The sequence below is a fragment of the Carassius auratus genome, chromosome 43 (genome assembly GCF_003368295.1).
Source record: "Carassius auratus strain Wakin chromosome 43, ASM336829v1, whole genome shotgun sequence".
Lineage (NCBI taxonomy): Eukaryota > Metazoa > Chordata > Actinopteri > Cypriniformes > Cyprinidae > Carassius > Carassius auratus.
The window spans coordinates 3,675,775-3,696,234 of record NC_039285.1 but is presented as its reverse complement, the minus strand read 5'-3'; the positions used below and the strand labels follow the sequence as shown (position 1 = coordinate 3,696,234).

The following is a 20,460-nucleotide window of genomic DNA, read 5'->3' as shown; positions in this document are numbered from 1 at the left end:
AAAATATTGCAATTTGAAATAAGTCACTGGCAATTTACAAAAACTTTAATTTTTCAAAATATTTTCTTTGTTAGAATACTCTTTTAAGTATTACTGTAGTTTTGAAACAGTTGTGAGAGGTAAATCAAAGGATCTAGTCCTCCTTTCTAGCATCCAGTCAGGATCATGTGTTTTTATCCTTAGACACATTGATTACACAAACATAAATATCTCCTGGGAATTTCCCGGGAATAAAGAGAGATTAGAATAGGGGCCTGGAATGTTCCTTCCTCTTGTCAAGGTCACAGGGCCATCAAGTCTTTTGAGAGATGAAGACAATGTAGATGCAAAACTTGTTATTATAAGCAAGAAAAAGAAGGGAGGCACAGAGCAAATAATGAAATACAGAAGGAATGAATTCTAAAGGAAAATTGTATATATTACAGTAATGGAAACCAGTTTTAATCACACAATCGGGTATAAAAATAATAAGACTAATTATAATAAGGAATAATTTTAGGGGTGCAATTGTTTTGTCAGTTCTTCTCTTTAATGATAATTAATTACTATTTTATTATTTCATCAAGAAATTATGAATAACCTTGTTAATTTAAATAATTGATCAATTAAATCCTTTGCTTAGTTGGTAGTACCCGTTGTGTATATATATATATATATATATATATATATAGATATATATATATATATATATCTATATATATATATATATATATATATATCTATCTATCTATCTATCTATCTATCTATCTATCTATCTATATATATATATATATATATATATATATATATATATATATATATATATATATATATATATATATATATATATATATATATATATATATATATATATATATACATACATAATTTAGCATATTAATAATCAGCATATTAGAATTATTTATTTGACACTGAAGACTGGAGTAATTGATGCTGAAAATTCCACTTTGCCATCACGGAAAAAAAAATTACACTTTAATATATTTTTAAAACAGTTCTTTTAAATTATAATAATATTTCATAATATTACAGTTTGTACCATATTTTTAATCAAATAAATAAAGCCTTTGTGAGCATGAACGAGTTGTTTCAAACACTTTTTTTAAGTGAATTCAAACATTTTCCCGTTTCTTAGTATGATGGCACAGCATGATGGCACAATATTTGTATTTATTAACAATAACTGCAGTATGTGTTTTCGCATAAACAATGGTTGCCCCGTGCAACAGACTCTTATCTGTAATCAGAGCGATGACATCTCGACAAACGTCGTCGTCTGCTGATGACGTGCGTGGGGTTTTCCGGGTGCGACGCTTGAGTGGTAGGCTAGCAGGCTAACCGAGTACCGTCGAAACAGATAATACTACAGCGCTGTTGACTTACGTCGAGACTCGGAGGGTGGGACATCGAACATGAAGGGGGTAAACGATTCATTTTACAAGGGGTGTTTATGAAAGTGAAGTCGCTGTGATCTACATAGATTGATACAGCTAAGATATAGCTAAGAATAAAATGTCAACAACGCGGCCCCTCCTCGGGATGAAGCGAATCACCGAGGTAACCTGCACAGAGCCGCCGGGAGGCAGGCAGTCCCCGTCCGCCAGCAGAACGCAGTCCGAGCCGCTCACCGTAGACGAGTTCACGGTACATGAGGACAAGCAGACAGAGCTCAGATGCAGCAAACCGAAAGTCGAACAGGTGTTCCAAGTGACATTCACGATTATTGGGCTCTTGGATCACACTGGAGCCCACGGAAGTAAGGCTTCCAGGCAGATCTGGCTCCAGTTGAAGGGTAAAAAGGAAGATGTTTCAAAAGCGAAGGTAAATGAAAGTAAATTGTAAAAATATGTATATCTTAAACAATGTTGCTGCTGGTTTTTTGTTTTGTTGTTTGACTGTTAGAAGAGAAATTGATGAACATAACTTAAGTTTCTACGTAATAGCTGGAGAAGGCTGATGTCAGAATGAACTCAGCTGCGTTTGACAGCAACGTTTGTCTTTATTTGACATTTAAACAAAGGTCTGTAGTATGCTGTTTCCTGTTCTCAAAAATATTTGATCTATCCTTTTATGTTTTTTTAAATAGACCAATCTTTTTATTATTATTAATAATTTTATATTTAATATTTTAAATATTTATTATTTTTTCTGTTTTTCACAACTTGAAACTCTGTCACTCTGCTCCAGTCACATTCCCTGCTCCACACCGGCTTTTAGTCTTTACATTTCTGGGTGATACTAGGCAGAGCTTGATGCTTTGGCTTAATTGGAATTTTGGGCAGAAGATAAACAGCCACAATTTGCCCAGTTTTTGTCTGAAACATAAGTGAATTGAAATTAGTTCCTAGTTTATTGAACTGATCTATAATAGTGATATCATTCATCACACTCATGATGTAGTGTTGAGCATCAGCATGGCTATGAATGGCTTCATGCCTGTGAATCACATTGGACAAATCCCAGCTGTGCTGATACTCAGTACAGTCATATTAATTGAATAAATCATCACAATTCTGCTTTATTATGTAACTTGGGAAAATACTTCAGTCAAACCACATAGATCCATTCCATTATAGCCAATGTCAAAGGATTATGTTTCGGTGCATTTCGTAACATCTAAGCAGAAACAAACACTTTATAGATTATCCAACACTACAGTTTCGCCTAGATGTTTCCCGTTAATGTGGTCTCAAAAAAATTTGTTACCAGGACAGCAACAAAAGACGTGGTTTTTCACTGAACACATGTGGCGTCATCACCTAGTTCTGACATGCCATTGTTTGCAATTCTAGTCACATCTAATAAGGAAATTATAACCATCAGTGCCAGTAAACCTGGAATATCCTTATTGTTAAGCCATGAAACGGAAACCACTCAGTGGATGTGTTTCGCCACCATGTGTACTTCCTCTTTGTTACATTTTGTTTCATATATTTTTAATTTTTAACAGGTATAAATATTATAACCACAAAACTGAAGTGTCAAGGAATTTTCAATGAAATCACATTGACAGGCAAAAACCTCTTGTTTCTACATCTCACTGACTTTTGTAAATCTCCTCCCGTTTGAAAAAAAAATAGAGATAGGAGCTAGTATCTGCTTCTCATCCAAACTGTGTCATGAATTTTCTCATGAGTCTTTGACAGATCTGTTTGCTTAGTCAGGACAAGACGGGAGGCCCCCAGTGCATTTCATTTTCGGTTTTAGTTACTACTCAAGAGTAGTGACTTTTAACCTGGTGTCATTACTGGTACTGTATATGAGTATTTCATTTACCGTAACCTGCTCGCTCAGATCAAAGAAATAAAAAGTTCAGCAAAGACGTGGCAAAATGGTCCACCCCAAGGGGTTCCTGTGTTGTTCTTTCTTTCGAACTAGTAGTTATTTGCTTACAGAGGCTCACCCACTCACTCAAAGCCACATACTTATGTCAGTAGCGTGTCTTTTAAGTTAAAGAAACTCCCAAAATTTTCCAAAGAAAATAGTTTTTAATTATATTAGCTTGTTGTAAAATACGGTACTTTTAGGGCAGTTTTTGGGCAAATAAGGTTATAATATAAATATAATAGGAAACATAAAATTCACAACACTAAAGACATGGAGATTGTGTGAAGGAGCATTTTCTGTGAACTGAAGTACTATTATGAGAGATGTTTGCATGTAACTTAACAATTTGTTGCACTTCACTCTGAAACACCAAGTATATATTTATATAAACAAAACACAGCCATTGTGATTTGGTAATCTCACTCAGCCATATATAGATTTAGATTTTATTTTCATAAATAGATCAGCTGCAAGTACTTTTATAATTACATGTATTCAATAAAAGTGTCATCAATAACAAATTAATAATAATAATACTCAAAATAAGTTTTTAAGGATATAATACTTTCTCTTGTACACAGTGTTGAAACATTGTGAAATGTAAAACATTAATGCTCTGTGTGTCTAACATTTGGTTGCGGTGTTATGCTTGCATATGTAAACTATTCACACTTTCAACGATATGATAATGGGCATGCGGAATCTCCCTAGAAAAATGCTCAAGGCAAATCTTATATGCATGCTAGTTTAAAATAATGAAACCAGTTAGACTTGTTTTTCATTTATTATTCTCTCCCGAGAATAATTATTCTAGTGTGATATAATTGCGTTGTCAAGTCTCCCTGCTCCTTCTGAAAGTGAAGTTTTCTATCTTTTGCAATGTACGTGTTGTAATCCAGTCCTGCTGTGATTGTTTTGCAGGAGTATGTGAAAGGCCTATGTGACCCAGAGCTTCAGAAGGAAGAATGGTACCCGGTGAACATGCACTGCATTTTTGCTGGTGCTCGTGGACTCTTTTTAGAACGGCTTCTTAGAGAGACGAGTGCAGAGGTCCAAGTTCTGGAGCCGGGTCGTCTGAAGTTGAGCGGGCGTGCAGAGGCTGTCGTCATGGCTCAAAGTCGTGTTCAGCAGTTTGTCGTCCTCTTTCAGGAGAAGCGAAGCTTGCCGGCTGACAGAGAGCCCTTGGTAAAGCGCACTTTTAAGACTTTTGTGGAAGACCGAGCTGATAAATATGCCATGGAGCTGCTTTTGCTGCCCAGTGCCCTCAAAGAGGAACTTCTGGGCTTGGCCCAGAGCCCCACACAGCCTATAGTTATCATAGACCTTGAGCAGGACCGCTCCCAGACTAGCACACCTGTAACAGACCTCTCCAACCGTATCCTGGACACCACTTTTGAGGATAAAACCTCAGGTCCTGCCACCACTCCTGATGTTATACCTGGTCTGAATGGTCGGCCTTGCAACAAGCGGCGGTGCTCTGAAAGCGAGCAGAGGGACACTAAGCGGCAATACTCATTGGAGAGGAGAGAGGAGGAGCAGTTAGATGAGCGACTACGAGAGCCAAGCCAAACTTTGACTGTTGCGCCTGCAAAAGGGACACTAGCATCTAGTGAATCGACAAATGAAATTGAGGTGGTGAGTCCTGAGACTAACTTGCGCTGTCTCGTTAACTTCTTCCGAACCATGGGCTACCAGCAGGAGGTGGTGGAGCGGGTGGTGCGGGAGACAGGGCAGACAGAAGACACGTTTTTACTTCTGGAAAAAATTGTGGAAGAGACTCAAAAGACCCAGAGAACGCAAGGAACACAGTGCACTTCTCGTACTCCCGACCTGTTGCCCTGCGCAAACGCCTCGTCCACCTCTACCTGTGTGAGGCTCAAAGAGAAGGAACGGGCACAGATGCGAGCTCTTGCAGAGATCAAGTGCAAAGAAAACATAAGACCTCCTAGCACTAATGGCATAGGTCAGAAGAACCAGACAAGCAGTGTGCCACTGGCTTCTGCCACTCTTAAAAGAAACAATGGTGCACAGAATGATGTATGTGACGTGATCATCATTGATGACGATGATAACGACTTCACAGAGACCGAAAGGAAGCCTCGAATAACACCACTTGATTTTAAGACAGAGTCCCGGTTTGACTACTTGCCCCGAGGTAGCTCTCAAACAATGGTTCCTGTCCGGATGGAGAGTGTGACCAATCTCCGCAGCTCCTCTCAAGGCCCTCCTCTCCGGAGCACCGAAACACGACCAGGATGCTCTTACCAGACGCTCCCTGGAAGGGCACCTTTACCTCGCTCAGAGGCACATAGCACCTCTAAACCAGCACCCCTCACCGGCATATCTCGTTTCCAGCAGTCCCTGAGAACCCCCTACCGACTAGTTCTACAAAATGAACAAGGCTGCCAAGATCTGCGACACATCATCATCGATGGGAGTAATGTAGCAATGGCGTAAGTCTCAGTCAGATTGTATAATTTTGTAGTGACGGCAGTGATGGTTCTCCTTCCATGAATGTGAAAGAAAATATTTAAAACGGTAAATTCTGTGTGCTTTTAAAGCAAGCACTCCACTTTTTTGGAAAATAGGCTAATTTCCCAACTACCCTAGAGTTAAACAGTTGAGTTTTACTGTTTTAGAATCCATTCATCTGATCTCCAGGTCTGGCGATTGCACTTTTAGCTTAGCTTAGCATAGATCATTGAATCTGATTAGACCATTAGCATCTCGCTCAAAAATGACCAAAGAGTTTCTATATTTTTACTATTTAAAACTCATTTTAGCATAATATTCAAGGAACGTTGCTGCCATACCACGGGTGCAGCAGACGCAGTGATATTACTCAGCACCTGAAAATAGTCCCAGTTGGTTTGCGGAGTTGCAGCAATAGCAGAGTTGCTGGGGACTATTTTCAGGTGCTAAGTAATATCACTGCGCCTGCTGCACCCGTGGTATGGCAGCAAAGTTCCTTTATTACTACAGGAGAGTCAAGTTTTAAATAGGAAAATATAGAAACTCTTTGGTCATTTTTGAGCGAGATGCTAACGGTCTAAGCTAAAAGTGCTTCCACCAGTCCCGGAGATCGGCTGAAGGGATTTGAAAACAGTAAAACTCAACTGTTTAACTCTAGGGGAGTTGCAAAATGATTCGAGTGTTCCTTTAAGGCTGCAATACACTGCAAAACTTTTGCTGAGATTTTTGCTCCAATTTGCAGCGTAGACAAGTTGCCGTTAGTCGCTGAAACTCAGATTTAGAGCAGTTGGAGTTGACAGATTTCACAATAAATCACCTAGTGCAATGCAAATACGTTTTTGAGCTTTAGACTATTATTCCATTCAGTCTGTGAATACCAGAAGTGTTTAATATTTGAATATTGAAGGTCATTGCTATTTAGTTCATGATGCCCCAGATTTTCTTTTTAAACATTTCCAAAGTCAACAAGTGTATGATGCCTGGTGTTTTATAGTTCAGATTTTAGTTGTGTAGTGTATTCCAGCCTTCACTTATCCTCATTATTTTTGGTGATTTTATATATTTGACATCAGCCCCCCAGCTTTCTAGATTCCAGCACTTGAAAAAAATTTGAACTTGCTGTTAAACTGACAAAATTACGAAAAAGCACCATAAATGTTGCCTATTAAAAGTCGTTTGAAAGCACAAAAGTTTTATGTGAAGAACAGACTGAAACGTCTGCATTATTACAAAGTCTATCGTATAGCTCGAAGACTTGAAGGGGGCTTGACAGATCCATTTCACTGCTGATGAACATTCTTCAGAATTTCTCCTTTGGTGTTCCTTGGGATAATGAAAAGCATGATGATGAGGAAATGATCTAAACTTTAAATGATGCATTTAGTATTTCGAGTTCGGCATTTGAACAATTCTTATATTATGAAACCATTGTAAAGAACAGGTGTGACTGATGTTTTTTTGGAGACCATTTGAGGGAGCGTGGAAACGTTGGTGTTGTTGATGGTGTAAGTGCCTATAAAGGTTAAAGTAAGTCACTTCCAGTAAGCTCTGTGTGTGTTAATGAACTCTAGTATGTGAGAGTTTGTAAGAGTCCTTTTTCCTTTCTGCATAGTCTTTCTCACCCACACCCCCTTCCTCCCATGTAAAAGGCAAACTCTCTGTGGGTCTCTCCCTTTGTCAGCCCCCAGTTTGGCTCTTTAAGTGGCTTACCGGATGTGACTGTGCTTCTTAGAAGTACTAAAATGGAAACTGAGGTGTTATACAGGGGTGAAGAAAAGAAAATCTTCAGACCCTACTAGTGAAGTCACAGGATAGAAAGGTATATCGTGGGATAAAGTGTCAGGTGGGATTTTTTTAGAACCATTAGATCTTTACCTCAACAAAGCATGTAGGCATATACTAGAAAGATCTGAAACATAGTGTATTCTTGAGTTTTTAAGAAATGCTCCCACTCAAATTATAGCAAGATACAAAAGGGCAACGTGTAATGCGAAGGTTGTCCTTAGCTGCTCAAGAAAACAAAGTCATTTGGAAAGCTATTGGATTGCTGCAGAACGCTCGCACCTCGACTAATTATACCATGTTATCCATGCAGAGCACTCAACTGAACAGTCAGTCCGTCGCATGTTCAGCCAGTCTTAAAGGCAGCAGCTCACACAGGGTTTCTCATGGCTGATTTGTATGCTTGCATCTGATCTGAATCCTCAGGTGAAATCTTGTTGCCATAGCAGCCCAAATATGCAGTTACCAAGAACCACTGCAACAGCAGAGAGGAAGGATCTCGATATCTTGCAATAGTAGTCACTGCGAAGGTCGTGGACTGAAACTGGTGCTGTGTATATACACTTTTTGTTCCTGCTGAAATGATGTTGCTTTTGTATCGAGGATTTGGAATGGTTTCATTTCTCATTTCAAAGTTTTCTCAGGTAGTATGATTGTTTTGAAAGGAAAGGCTCCTCGCACCTGTCTACACTAAAAAGAAATGGCGCCTTGCCTATTTTAAAAAGTCTGTAGTATTTAAAAAAGTCTCTAGTCTGTAGAGTCATTTCGGAGAAAGGACTGCATTTACAAGTCAGTTCTTGAAGTCTTACCTGTTCTGCCAGTGTACACAATCAGAGTCACTCGATAAGATCTTCATATGGATGAGTTAGAGGTGAACCACATGGGGTTTTTTTATTTGGTGTTTTTACAAAGGGAGAAATGAAAGTTTTTTTTTTTTTTTTTTGCATATTTAGCAATTTACATTTCCAAACTGGGAAAATTATCTGACTCTTTACGTCAATGGTCGTTGATTTTGCAACACTTCCTGTTAAAAATAACTTTCTCTGGTAGAGGGAACTTCCCTGTGACCCCTCTGTGGTTCAGTTTTTGTGTCTGTGTGTTGACTGGGGGGTGTTTGAAGACGGCTGCACATCTGTATGCGTGTGTCATTTTGGCTGAGCGTTTTGAATGGATGGAGATGTGCATCTATTTTTGCACTCTTTTGCGTCAGTTGTGTCTAATCAAGGCTTGGCATGGTAAAAGGAAGTACATGTTCTCCATCTCTTCTCAAATGCATTTACATATATACTTATCTCTCTATCAGTGGTAGATGCATTGTGAAATGAAATGCAGAGCTGTTTCCTGATCGAGCAAATCGATATTCAGCAGGGAACTTTTGTCTCTGGTTATTTAATCAGCCGTCTTGGTGAATTTAGCATGTTTGCATGTGAATTAATTACACCTCTTAGACCTTTTACTGTATAAGGGAATATATTGTGTACTGCCTAGTAATTAAACATTCTGGATACAGAATGCAGTGATAAATGTTTAAAAAAAAAACAGCAGTGTCACACTTGTTTTCAAATTACCTCACTACATGGTTTATTTATGCCTGCACACATCCATAAGTGGAAAGTAAAGTGGAAACATTGTGTTGCATTGTGGGCTACAGTATATGACTTAATGCACTGCATTTTGACAAAAGCAGTAGGTCCTCCAAATCTTCCATAAGCACAGAAGTTGTTAACCAAGTGCACAACAGATGTCTGGATACTGCTAAAATTGTATGAGTAGTTTGAAAGCATACTATTTCAAACTGGTTATGACCTTTCACTTCCCTGTTTGCTCTGACTAGACATGGACTCCATCGAATCTTTTCTTGTCGTGGGATCGCCATTGCTGTAGAGGCCTTTTGGCGCAGAGGGCACCGTGAAATCACTGTCTTTGTTCCTCAGTGGAGACAGAAAAAAGACCCCAACATCACTGGTAGGAGTTCAGTTTCCTTCTGTCATTAGACCAGCTATATATATATATTTGATTTGACATTTCTAGTCCAAAATGTGACATATTACATGCATTGTTGCAGAACAACACTTTCTGACCCAACTGGAAAACTTGCGACTCCTTTCTTTCACTCCATCTAGAGAAGTGTGTGGACAGAGAATTTCTTCCCATGATGACAGGTACAAGATCCAGTCATCTAGAATTTTTTTTTTCTGTCTGTTCCTCAACACATTACCAGACCAAATAGTATTTTACTTCGATTCATTTGCATACTGATTTTCAATAATGTTTCTGGAATTCACACAAATGTACTTGCTGTGTATAAAAGATGTCTACGCACAAAATAGAGATGGCATATCAAAGTGCATAAACCATTTCCCATGCACACATCGGAGTTTACAAAAAGTAAAGTTGATGTAAAAATATGCACATTGCATATTGTGTCTTGTATCGGCAGAGATATTTACCGACATACTGTATATTTTCAGTGTGTGTCATCGGTTGTCTTATCTGGAGGCCAATATTAATTGCAAATTATTAATTGAAATCATGCATAATAAAACAAGTGTTGTGTGCTCCATTTATGGTTCTTTCAAGAGCAAGTGGGTAGAATTGGGAAATCAGAGAACTTTGAGGATGAATTCTACACAGGGTTTTATACGTGCCCTAGGTTTTTCTTGAAGCCCTGCTTGATCAATGACCTTCTTCACAGATTCCTACTTCATCTGGCTGAGAAGACAGGAGGGGTTATCGTCACCAATGACAACCTGAGGGACTTTGTGAATCAGTCAGAAGCATGGAGAAAGATAGTTCAGGAGAGGTAAGAAGAACACCCTTACAGCGGGATGTCCAGAACACCATCAATGCTCTTTTTCTAATAAAAAACTACCATTCCAAAGTTTTGGGGTCAGTAAGAAATAAAGTATTACTTTTATTCAGCAAGGACATATTAAACTGATTTAAACTGACATTTGAGATCATATTATATATATTTTTTTTAGTACTTGCTGGCTGTTCTTTTGAATGTTCTTAATCCTGATATTGGTTTCCACAAAAATGTTAAACAGGACAGCTGCATCCAACACTAATAATAATAATAATCAATGTTTCTTGAGCACAAATCAGCATGTCATTCCACACTCACTGCCACCACAGGTATAACTTACATTTTAAAATAAGAAAACAGTCCTTTTAAACTATAGTAATACTTGACAGTTTTGAAAGTAAATGCAGCCTTAGGCAATAGTGTCTGGCTGAGACTTATTTCAAAAGTCATAAAAAAAATCTTATTGACACCAAACGTTTGAATGATTGTGTACATTGATGTGTTTTGTGTGCTCAGTTAACGTTTGCTCAGATTTAGAGCTCACTGTATGGATTTTTCAGACTCTTACAGTTCACCTTTGTAGAAGATCACTTTATGATCCCAGATGACCCACTTGGAAAGAACGGACCTCACCTAGATGAGTTTCTATTTAAAGGCCGTCGGTGAGTTCAAATAAACCCAGCGGTGGTTATCACACATTCCTAGTCTCGTCTGTTACTCAAACTTTTCTGTCCTGTCACAGAGGAAGTCCCATAATGGCCCCATCGAGAATAGACCTTCGGGCAACCCCGTCAGTATACGCCTCGGCAGCGCAGTCCACGGCACGTCCCTCTTCCCCTTCCCACCGGCCACACTCTGGACATCCAGACTGGCAGCTTCCTCGCATGGCCCCTTCTCCACCTCCACAGCGGTCGCCCTCAGAAACCACAGAGCTCAAAAGGAAGTTGTATGATATATTTCCTGACCAAAAGCAGCGTATTGACCGTATCCTCAGTGACAACCCCTATATGAGGGACCTGAATGCTCTGTCGGGCCTTTTGCTGGGCTAACACTTTTACACACAAAATTGTGGTTTTCACTCTTGTGCATGGCGATCACAGGGTATTTTTCATTTTTGAGGAATATAATGATGGAAAAGCGTTGCTACGAGCTTTTATTTGTTCAAGGGACTTTGTTCAAGCTTTTATTTGTTCGAGGGAATATGTTCAAACTTTTATTTGTTCCTTCAACTCATTTAGATTATGATATCCGAGGCCCTCCGATCGACTGCAAGCTCAAAAACCTAAGTTATAACTTGTGCTTTAAATAAATGAGAATGTACAGTCCGAATAGCATATATTTGATGTAAATATTAGTGTAGAATAATATTCCTTTCCTGTAAGTTATCCGTTCAGAAATCTTTATTCTAAAAGGTGTTTTAGCTAAACAGTTGTTTTGAACTGGCTTTGCTTTAATTACTGCTGAAGGACAATTTTGATTTGCAGCTTCTGATATAATTGTGCTGTATTTAATTTCTGTTTTTGTAAATATTGATATTATTGAGCCAAATAAGTACTAGTTTTCAGTCACTCAAAGTGCCCTACTGAAGTGCCGTGTCATCTGCTTGCAGGACAAAATTGCTCATTTCCTGTTCACTAATTTTAGTTCCCGTTAATTTTGGTGATGGTGACAAAATGCTATGCTGTTTCTAGGAATCCCTGGAGACCCCCTGTATCACCCAAGAGACTGTGAAACAGTGAAATGGTTTAAAAAGTTTCCAGATTACTCAGTGACCTGGCACGTCCCTTCCTATGCCCTGTTGTGCAAGTCACTGTTCTTTAATATCAAACAGGAAACCAAATCAGTCATTGATGTAAACCTTTGTCCCAGTTATGACCATTGGAGGGCACTGTGGTATTGCTAGCCCTTACCAACCTCATTATGTAATGGAAGACTGAGAACATAAACAAAATGCAATGCACAATTTAATAACAGTTATGTTAGAGCATCTTATTGCCACTAAAATGCATTTTCACTGTTATTGTTACTGCATCATCTTTTCCCTGTCTCTGAAATATGTGCAGAGTTGGGCTTTTGTGAATTGGTATTCAATTTTGGGAATGAAAATGCATAGGCACCCACGGAAGTGTCACCGACTCGGCAGGCACTGTGGGTATCTCACAGTATGGCTGCTGAAAACCTTTTTCTTTTTCTGGAAGGCAGTGTTAATAAAGGCCAATTATGTGTTTATCAGGAATTATGTGGTCTCTACTTGTTTTGTGGTCTCATACTGGCAATCAAACAGTTAACATGAAAAATGGTTTCTGCAGGTTATGAAAAGGTCTTTCAAATTCTTAATTCACCTTTAGACAAATTAAGACCTAAACCAAATTAAGGTCTTAAATCAGAGCAGAAAGTCTTAAATTCAAAAAGTCCTGGCAATAAATGTTGCAGACATTGCTAAAATGCTAAAAAATAAAATGTGTTTTTGTCTGCTTTTCTGGTACAAATATAAAAAAATCCTCCTACCTTAAACACACCTGAACAAGCTATCAATATCTTCAATATCACTAGAAAACTATGGCCGGTGTGTTTCATTAGAGTTGGAGCTAAACTCTACAGGACAGTGGACCTCCAGGACTGAAGTTGCCCATCTCTGGCCTAGAGAGTCGGACTTGTGTTTGAAGGTTGCAGGTTCCAGTCTAAGTATCGGTAGGAATTGTAGATGGGGGTAGTAAATGAACAGCGCTCTCTTCAACCTTCAACAACCACGACTGAGGTGCCCTTAAGCAAGTCACCGAACCCCCAAATCCTCCCCGGGCAATTTTTTTATTTTATTTATTTGCCTCTGCATTATCATTATATCATTCAGCTTTCTTGGTTATGGATAACTTTCAAAACAGATGATCGCAAAGAGCATTAGGAAACTAGTTTTAGGCAGCATTACAAGCAGGGGTGTCCCTGTGCTTCCTTTGTGACCTCACACAGCTCAGGTTCTCTAAAGTCGTGTAAGATGAGCAATCGAAAACCTACCCCATTATGCAAATGCTGCACAACGCCTTTAGCGGAATTTGACTGGTTAACAGAATGCTGTTGCAATGTTTGGGGGGAAAAGACTTGACTTCTGTAAAAGCATAACAGAAAAATTGTTAAGAAAGAATGCATATGGCGTGAACTCTCACTGTTTAAGGACACTAAGTTTTTAAACTTTTAATATGATCGCTTTGTTCATTTGTCCTCTTCTCATCTGTATCTATTTAATTGTTACTTAGTTTCAGCATATGTTTATAATCAGCTTTAAGCATATATACATTAGCCAATGTTTAGTCCTCATGAGTGAAAAAGTGTTTTAAAGAAAATAGGGGATCGACTGGGGAAGTCTTGACAGCACTTCCCAGACCTAAACAGTTCTGTTTCCCATCTGTTCCCACTCTGTCCTTTTTTCTGTTGAACACAGCGGCTAAAAACTTTCTTTGTTCTGTCATGGGGGGCAGTTCAAATACCATCGGCATTCCAAAAAAGCTCAGCATTCTACGGACACAGAATTTCTCCTCCCCAATGCCTGCGTTCTTAAACCTACTGAAATTTTCACCATCTCATTTCATGTCCTATGGCATGCTTACATAACGTCAAATTAATCCCTACCAGCCCTCCCCCACAGTCCTGTACCCACTTGTTTAAACTCAACCAGCATGATGGGAGCATTAATATCTGCTGGGATTACCAGTGAGGAAGCCATATAGCCTTTAATCTTGAACCGTATACATGCCAATATAAGCATCTTTATTGCACATAAAGGAATCAAGATTGACTGAACAGAATATCAGAAGAGATTAGCAAGTCATTCATAAGTTGCACAAGTATGCATGAAAACATTTGGTTCTGATAGACTTCATTGAATAGAAGCATTGTTAGCGCAGATTATCATTAGCAGAGAGACTGAAATGAGTTGGAGAATGTGGATAATATTAGTTCCAGAGGAAAACATCATAGACTGGATAGTTTGTGGTCATGGACTGTAGCCAAAATTTGCTAATAGAAAGTGCAAGATCAAATGTTGCCGGAGCCCAGTGGCAAGTTTCACTTTCAGTCAGCTGTACATATACTTTATCACGGATTTAACTCAGTATAGTTGCCAAACTATCTCTACAACTGCATCATCTAGAATAGGTTTATTTTATTTTCAACGGAAAGTATTCAAATGTTCACTCTTTGTTATATTGCAGCCATTTGCTAAAATCATTGAAGTTCTGTCAGTTTGGATGGCAAACGTTGGTGAACAGCCATTTTCAGGTCTCTCCAGAGATGCTCAATTGAGTTTAAGTCAGGGCTCTGGCTGGGCCATTCAAGAACAGTCTTGGAGTTGCTGTGAAGCCACTCCTTCATTATTTTAGATGTGTGCTTAGGGTCATTGTCTTGTTGGAAGGTGAACCTTCGGCCCAGTCTGAGGTCCTGAGCACTCTGGAGAAGGTTTTCGTCCAGGATATCCCTGTACTTGGCCGCATTCATCTTTCCCTCGATTGCAACCAGTCGTCCTGTCCCTGCAGCTGAAAAACACCCCCTCAGCCTGATGCTGCCACCACCATGTTTCACTGTTGGGACTGTATTGGACAGGTGATTAGCAGTGCCTGGTTTTCTCCACACATACCGCTTAGAATTAAGGCCAAAAGGTTCTATCTTGGTCTCATCAGACCAGAGAATCCTTCAGGTGTTTTTTTTTTAGCAAACTCCATGAGGGCTTTCATGTGTCTTGCACTGAGGAGAGGCTTCTGTCGGGCCACTCTGCCATAAAGCCCTTACTGGTGGAGGGCTGCAGTGATGGTTGATGGTTTCTACAACTTTCTCCCACCTCCCGACCTTTAGGAAGGTTTTTCTGACCGTCTCCAAACGTCTTCCATTTAAGGATTATGGAGGCCACTGTGCTCTTAGGAACCTTAAGTGCAGGAGCAGGTTTTTTTTTTTTTTTTTTTTTTTTGTAACCTTGGCCAGATCTGTGCCTTGCCACAATTCTGTCTCTGAGCATGATCCTCATTTGCTCTGACGTGCACTGTGAGCTGTAAGGTCTTATATAGACAGGTGTGTGGCTTTCCTAATCAAGTCCAATCAGTATAATCAAACACAGCTGGACTCAAATGAAGGTGTAGAACCATCTCAAGGATGATCAGAAGAAATGGACAGCACCTGAGTAAAATATATGAGTGTCACAGCAAAGGGTCTGAATACTTAGGACCATGTGATATTTCAGATATTTTTTCTTTTTTAATAATAACTTTAATTTTTAATAATAACTAATTTTAGCAAATGGCTGCAATATAACAAAGAGTGAAAAATTTAAGGGAGTCTGAATACTTTCTGTACCCACTGTATAAAATGTCAGAAATATAAATTTTATTAAGAATGTTTTTTTTATTAATTAAATAACAAAAAAGAAAAAAGAAAAAAGAACAACAACGTACATTTCAGCTCAACAAAAAAAGAAAAAGAAAAACATTTTGAACATATTAGACTTCCATATGTGTTTATATATACATAAGTTAGGAAAAGGATAATAATATAATAATAATGATATACAGACAATAAATATTACTTATAATGCAGCAAACAATAAGCCTAGACATCCTTAAGCCATTCCTAGATTAATCCTCTTGTTAGGATGGAAACATTGTCACCATCAATATATGTTATAATGTAACATATGTAATAGCAGCCATACCACCCTGTAGCCCAAGACTGGTTGCCCACTGAAGCTAAGCAGGGTTGAGCCTGGTCAGTACCTGAATGGGAGACCTTCTGGGAAAACTAGGTTGCTACTACAAGAGGTTTAAGTGAGGCCAGCAGGGAGTGCTCACCCTGTGGTCTCTGAGGGTCATAACGCCCCACTATAGTGACGGGGACACTATACTGACACTATACAGGTGAGACGTTAAAACTGAGGCCCCTGACTCTCTGTGGTCATTAAAAATCCCAGAGTGTCCTTAGAAAAAGAGGAGGGGTTTAAATATATATATTTGAATCTTTGTATAAAATGTTGACACCATATCTGTGGGTTAAAAAGATACAGTACAATGCGAACTTAATACAAGTAAACATTTTCCATACTTCCATACATCTATTATGTCAGTGCTATGACTAAGGTATAGGGTAAAAGTCAGTTATGTAATTTATGTCTAAAAGTATCTATTTTTTTCTTTATATATCTTTTTTTCTTTTACATATGCATTCATATTTTAGGAAAATGGTCCCTTGTTATGGTTATTATCATATGTGGGTTTCCAGAAATTTTGATGCCCCCTGTTCTAGAGTAACTTCCACTTAATACAGTATGTCACACACAAATAAATGCAATGACTTTAATATAATGTGAAGAAGGAATGGCTACATTCATGTTTGCTGACAAAGCAGTTTCAAGCAGTGATGTAGTGAGAGCAGGAGTACTCTGGGATCTTAACACACTAGGGAGAGAGCAAAATAGACTGTTTCTCAATGCTGTTTTGAATCATCAGTGTGGCACACTGGTTGCTCCCGTGGCTAAAGGAGGGGCCACTCTCATTCCTCCATCTGCTATAAACAATGATGTAATTTCCTCCCAAGGGCTGAGTTGCCACTTTGGAAGCTTAAAAGAGCACAAGGCTAATTGACAGTAAGAGTGCTACTGTTCTGTTTTACAGTGAGTTATTTAGATTGTGGCTAATCTCAGCCTCTTAAAATATGCTTGTCATGTATCTCTAACATTGTTAATATACAACTACAGGTGTGGCTAGGTGATGTTTCATCTTTACTGACACATTTCTGGAGGTGTGTCTTGTTTGCAGTCATAGACAGTGATTGTACTTTTGTATTAGTAGTAAGGTTTGGCTCTGCTGACAGACAGGCGTGTTCTTTTCCATTGCCATGATATGACCAGCACATTATACACTCACCTACTTTCAACACCTGTTTCACACAGTGTAGGTAAATACAGTGGTTGCCCATTACCGATGACTGCTAATGTGGCTCTGGTATCTGACAGGGGTTTGAATAATTTGTGATGTTTTCCTATACTAAGGATCACAAATATGGAGCAAACTGCGTGCAAACATTTAAAATATGAGATATTAAATAAATATGTTTATTTAAATTCATGTCATAGTAATCAATGGTGAATTCAGATACACAACTTTTATGTTGTTGTTTTTTGTTTGTTTGTTTGTTTTGTTTTTTAAGAAGTCTCCAAGGACAATAGCTCTGGCAATTGCTGAATTTCCAGAAGCCATTACTTCTATCGTTATAAATCTTAAGTCTTAACTGTCATTTATTGATTTATTATTATTATTTTAAACTTACCCCAAACATTTAAATGGTGGTGTATCACAGTTTCTAAAGGATCATGTGAACCTGAAGACTTTGAAAATACCGAAGACGGCTGTAATTAATTTACCCAATATAAATTATTTTAAAAAGTCAGCAGCAAACAATTACACTGCAATGTTATTGTGTTGCATTAAAGAAATCTGCTTCACTGTAATTTTATTGATTCTGTGTAGTGTGTATTAAAGGTGTGCACACTTTTCCATGTCTCATAAAACAAACAGCACATGCGTTGGGATTGACTGCGATTTTATTGCACTAAACCACTCTGTTTATGAGAACTGACACGTAGAACACTTTATGGTGGTCATCAGTAATACAATAGGACACCTAGCATGTAAAATAATCTCTCTTAATTCTAGACAGGGAACTCTCAAGAGTCCTCCATCAATAAATAATTAAAACACTTTGAAATAGACAGACAGTAAAAAATAGACTGGCTTTGGAAAAGGATTTGTTTAATTAAGGCACGTCACAGACTATTTAAAGGGATACTCCACCCCAAAATGAAAGTTTTGTCATTAACCACTTACCCTCATGTCGTTCCAAACCTGTAAAAGCTTCATTCATCTTCGGAACACAGTTAATTAAGATATTTTGGATGAATACCCGAAGGCTTGTGACTGTCTTGTTTACTGCCAAGTAAATCAAACAGTCAAGGTCCAGAAAGGTATGAAAAGTGGTTCAAACGTAATGTTATGAAGCAACGAGAATACTCTTTGTATGTGAAGAAAACCAAAAAAAACAACAACAACAATTCAACAATTCTTCATGTCTGTGTCTCTCCACATCACCGTAGCACTATTTTGAGGAATATCCACTGAACGCAAACTGCGTATGCTATTCTGTGACATTTCATATCAATTAAATTAATCTTTGCAATGTAGAGGAAACACAGAAGCTGAATCTGAAGTGGCATTTTGATGTCACACTGTTTAATGCAGCATAAGGACATGGAATGCTTTAACCTACAGTTACAAATGCATAGATAAATATTTATATATATATATATATATATATATATATATATATATATATGGAATGCTGACATTTGATATAAGATATAAAATACTTCAAATGTAAAATTTGAAATTAAACATGTTGCTCAAAGACGCAAAACAATGCCATGGCTGGGTTTGGAGATTTTTTTGGAGTATTTGTTGACAAAATAGAGCAAAAACAGGCAATATGGTGTCTAAAACTTAAGTCTGTTAATTAACTTTTTCTTTCCTTTTTTTTTTTTTTTACCTTATATTAATATCACATAATTTTTATATCACATTTGAAATCATGTTGATTTTTGGAGTAAAGAAATGACATTGATATATAAATTATATTTATATAAACTATATTAAATGTGTACATTTTCTGCTCCCATATCTGGAATTTTGTGATAATTCAAAATGTTTTTAATAAACGGAATCATGCAGTGACAGAATGCACTCTAAATCCGCACAGGCATTAGTCTAACCCACTTATCGCGCAACGTTTCACTGGCATTTTCAAAGGTACCTAACATAAAATACTGTGGCTTGGTTGGCATGATACACAGTGTTAATGGTCAAATGAAATACAATTTTAAACATATTTTACTATTTAAGCCAATGCAGACAAATGAAGTGGCTGTTATTTGACTGGCTTGAGTAGACGGTGGGTGGAGTCCACTTGTTTGTGGATTGTTAGCACGTCTAGACCATAGACAGTAAAAGAAATGGACACAGCGACCCCATTGGAACTCAATTGAGACAAGTGAAGCCCATTTTTAGCGTTTTTTTTAGCACTTCCGTTTCTGACGTGCAGACTCAAGCTTGATGACGTCAGCAACCTGTCTGACAGATGTAAATATTCTAGTAGCTGTGCGTGCAAACTGCCATCGTTAATCTTGCAGAGACGACAAGCTTGAGCGAGGAGTTCTTGAGCAGGTGAGCAGTGAGCAGGAATAAGTATTCTGATTAATTATTTTGTATATTATTTTAAAATATAACGCCAGTACGCCATATTAAGTTAATTGCCTGCGAGCTTCTCCTCCTGTCTGTACGGTAATTTCTGTGTGACAGAGAGTCGAGTGGTTATGACGCAAACTTTAGCCTATTTTTACAAAAACTGTTTCTACGGGGCCATAATGTAACATAGAAGGTAATGGAGCCCTTTATACACTGTCGTGTAGCTTTAGAAATAAATAATGGACAAATGGAGTCTTTAAACGCCTCAGATGTAAAGTTATTCGCTGTCAAAGTGACGCCAAAATGAATGGAATGTCAGTGGGATGCTAACGCAAGTGAAGTTCTGCTACAAGATGGCGGCACGCGGCCGACTTCAACTTCCGGTCGACTTCCTTGCCGCCTGGTCTAGACCATAGACTGTAAAAAAAAATATACGTCTAGACGCAAGAAATGTTTCACAATTCGCGATTGCACAAGACACGATTTACAAAATACGTGCAGCTATCTACAAATGCACAGGACACAATCCACAAATAATTTTTTTTTGTAAATCTAATTTTATTTATTTGTGAATTTATTCATGTTTGTGAAACTTTGAGATTTATTTGTGGATCTTATTCTATTTATTTTTCAATAAGTTAAATGTTTGTTAATCTCTTTACATTTACTATTTATGGATCGCAATCTATTAATTTGTAATTAAGCATAAATTCTATCTGCATTCATAGTGTTTGTGATAAGTGTACCTTTTGTAATGTATCCATTGAAGCCATTGAACATTTATTTTTCTATTGCCCTTTT

At 38.0% G+C, this 20,460-nt stretch overlaps 1 protein-coding gene across 1 annotated transcript; it reads left to right on the top strand.

The window, feature by feature from the left end:
• Positions 1 to 1,282: 1,282 nt before the first annotated feature.
• Positions 1,283 to 12,626, top strand: LOC113061474 (NEDD4-binding protein 1). Its single transcript, XM_026230607.1, has 7 exons — positions 1,283 to 1,821; positions 4,249 to 5,780; positions 9,416 to 9,546; positions 9,647 to 9,743; positions 10,277 to 10,384; positions 10,951 to 11,052; positions 11,133 to 12,626. The coding sequence occupies exons 1-7, from the start codon at positions 1,513 to 1,515 to the stop codon at positions 11,437 to 11,439; spliced, it is 2,586 nt and encodes an 861-aa protein (XP_026086392.1). The 5' UTR covers positions 1,283 to 1,512; the 3' UTR covers positions 11,440 to 12,626.
• Positions 12,627 to 20,460: the final 7,834 nt, after the last annotated feature.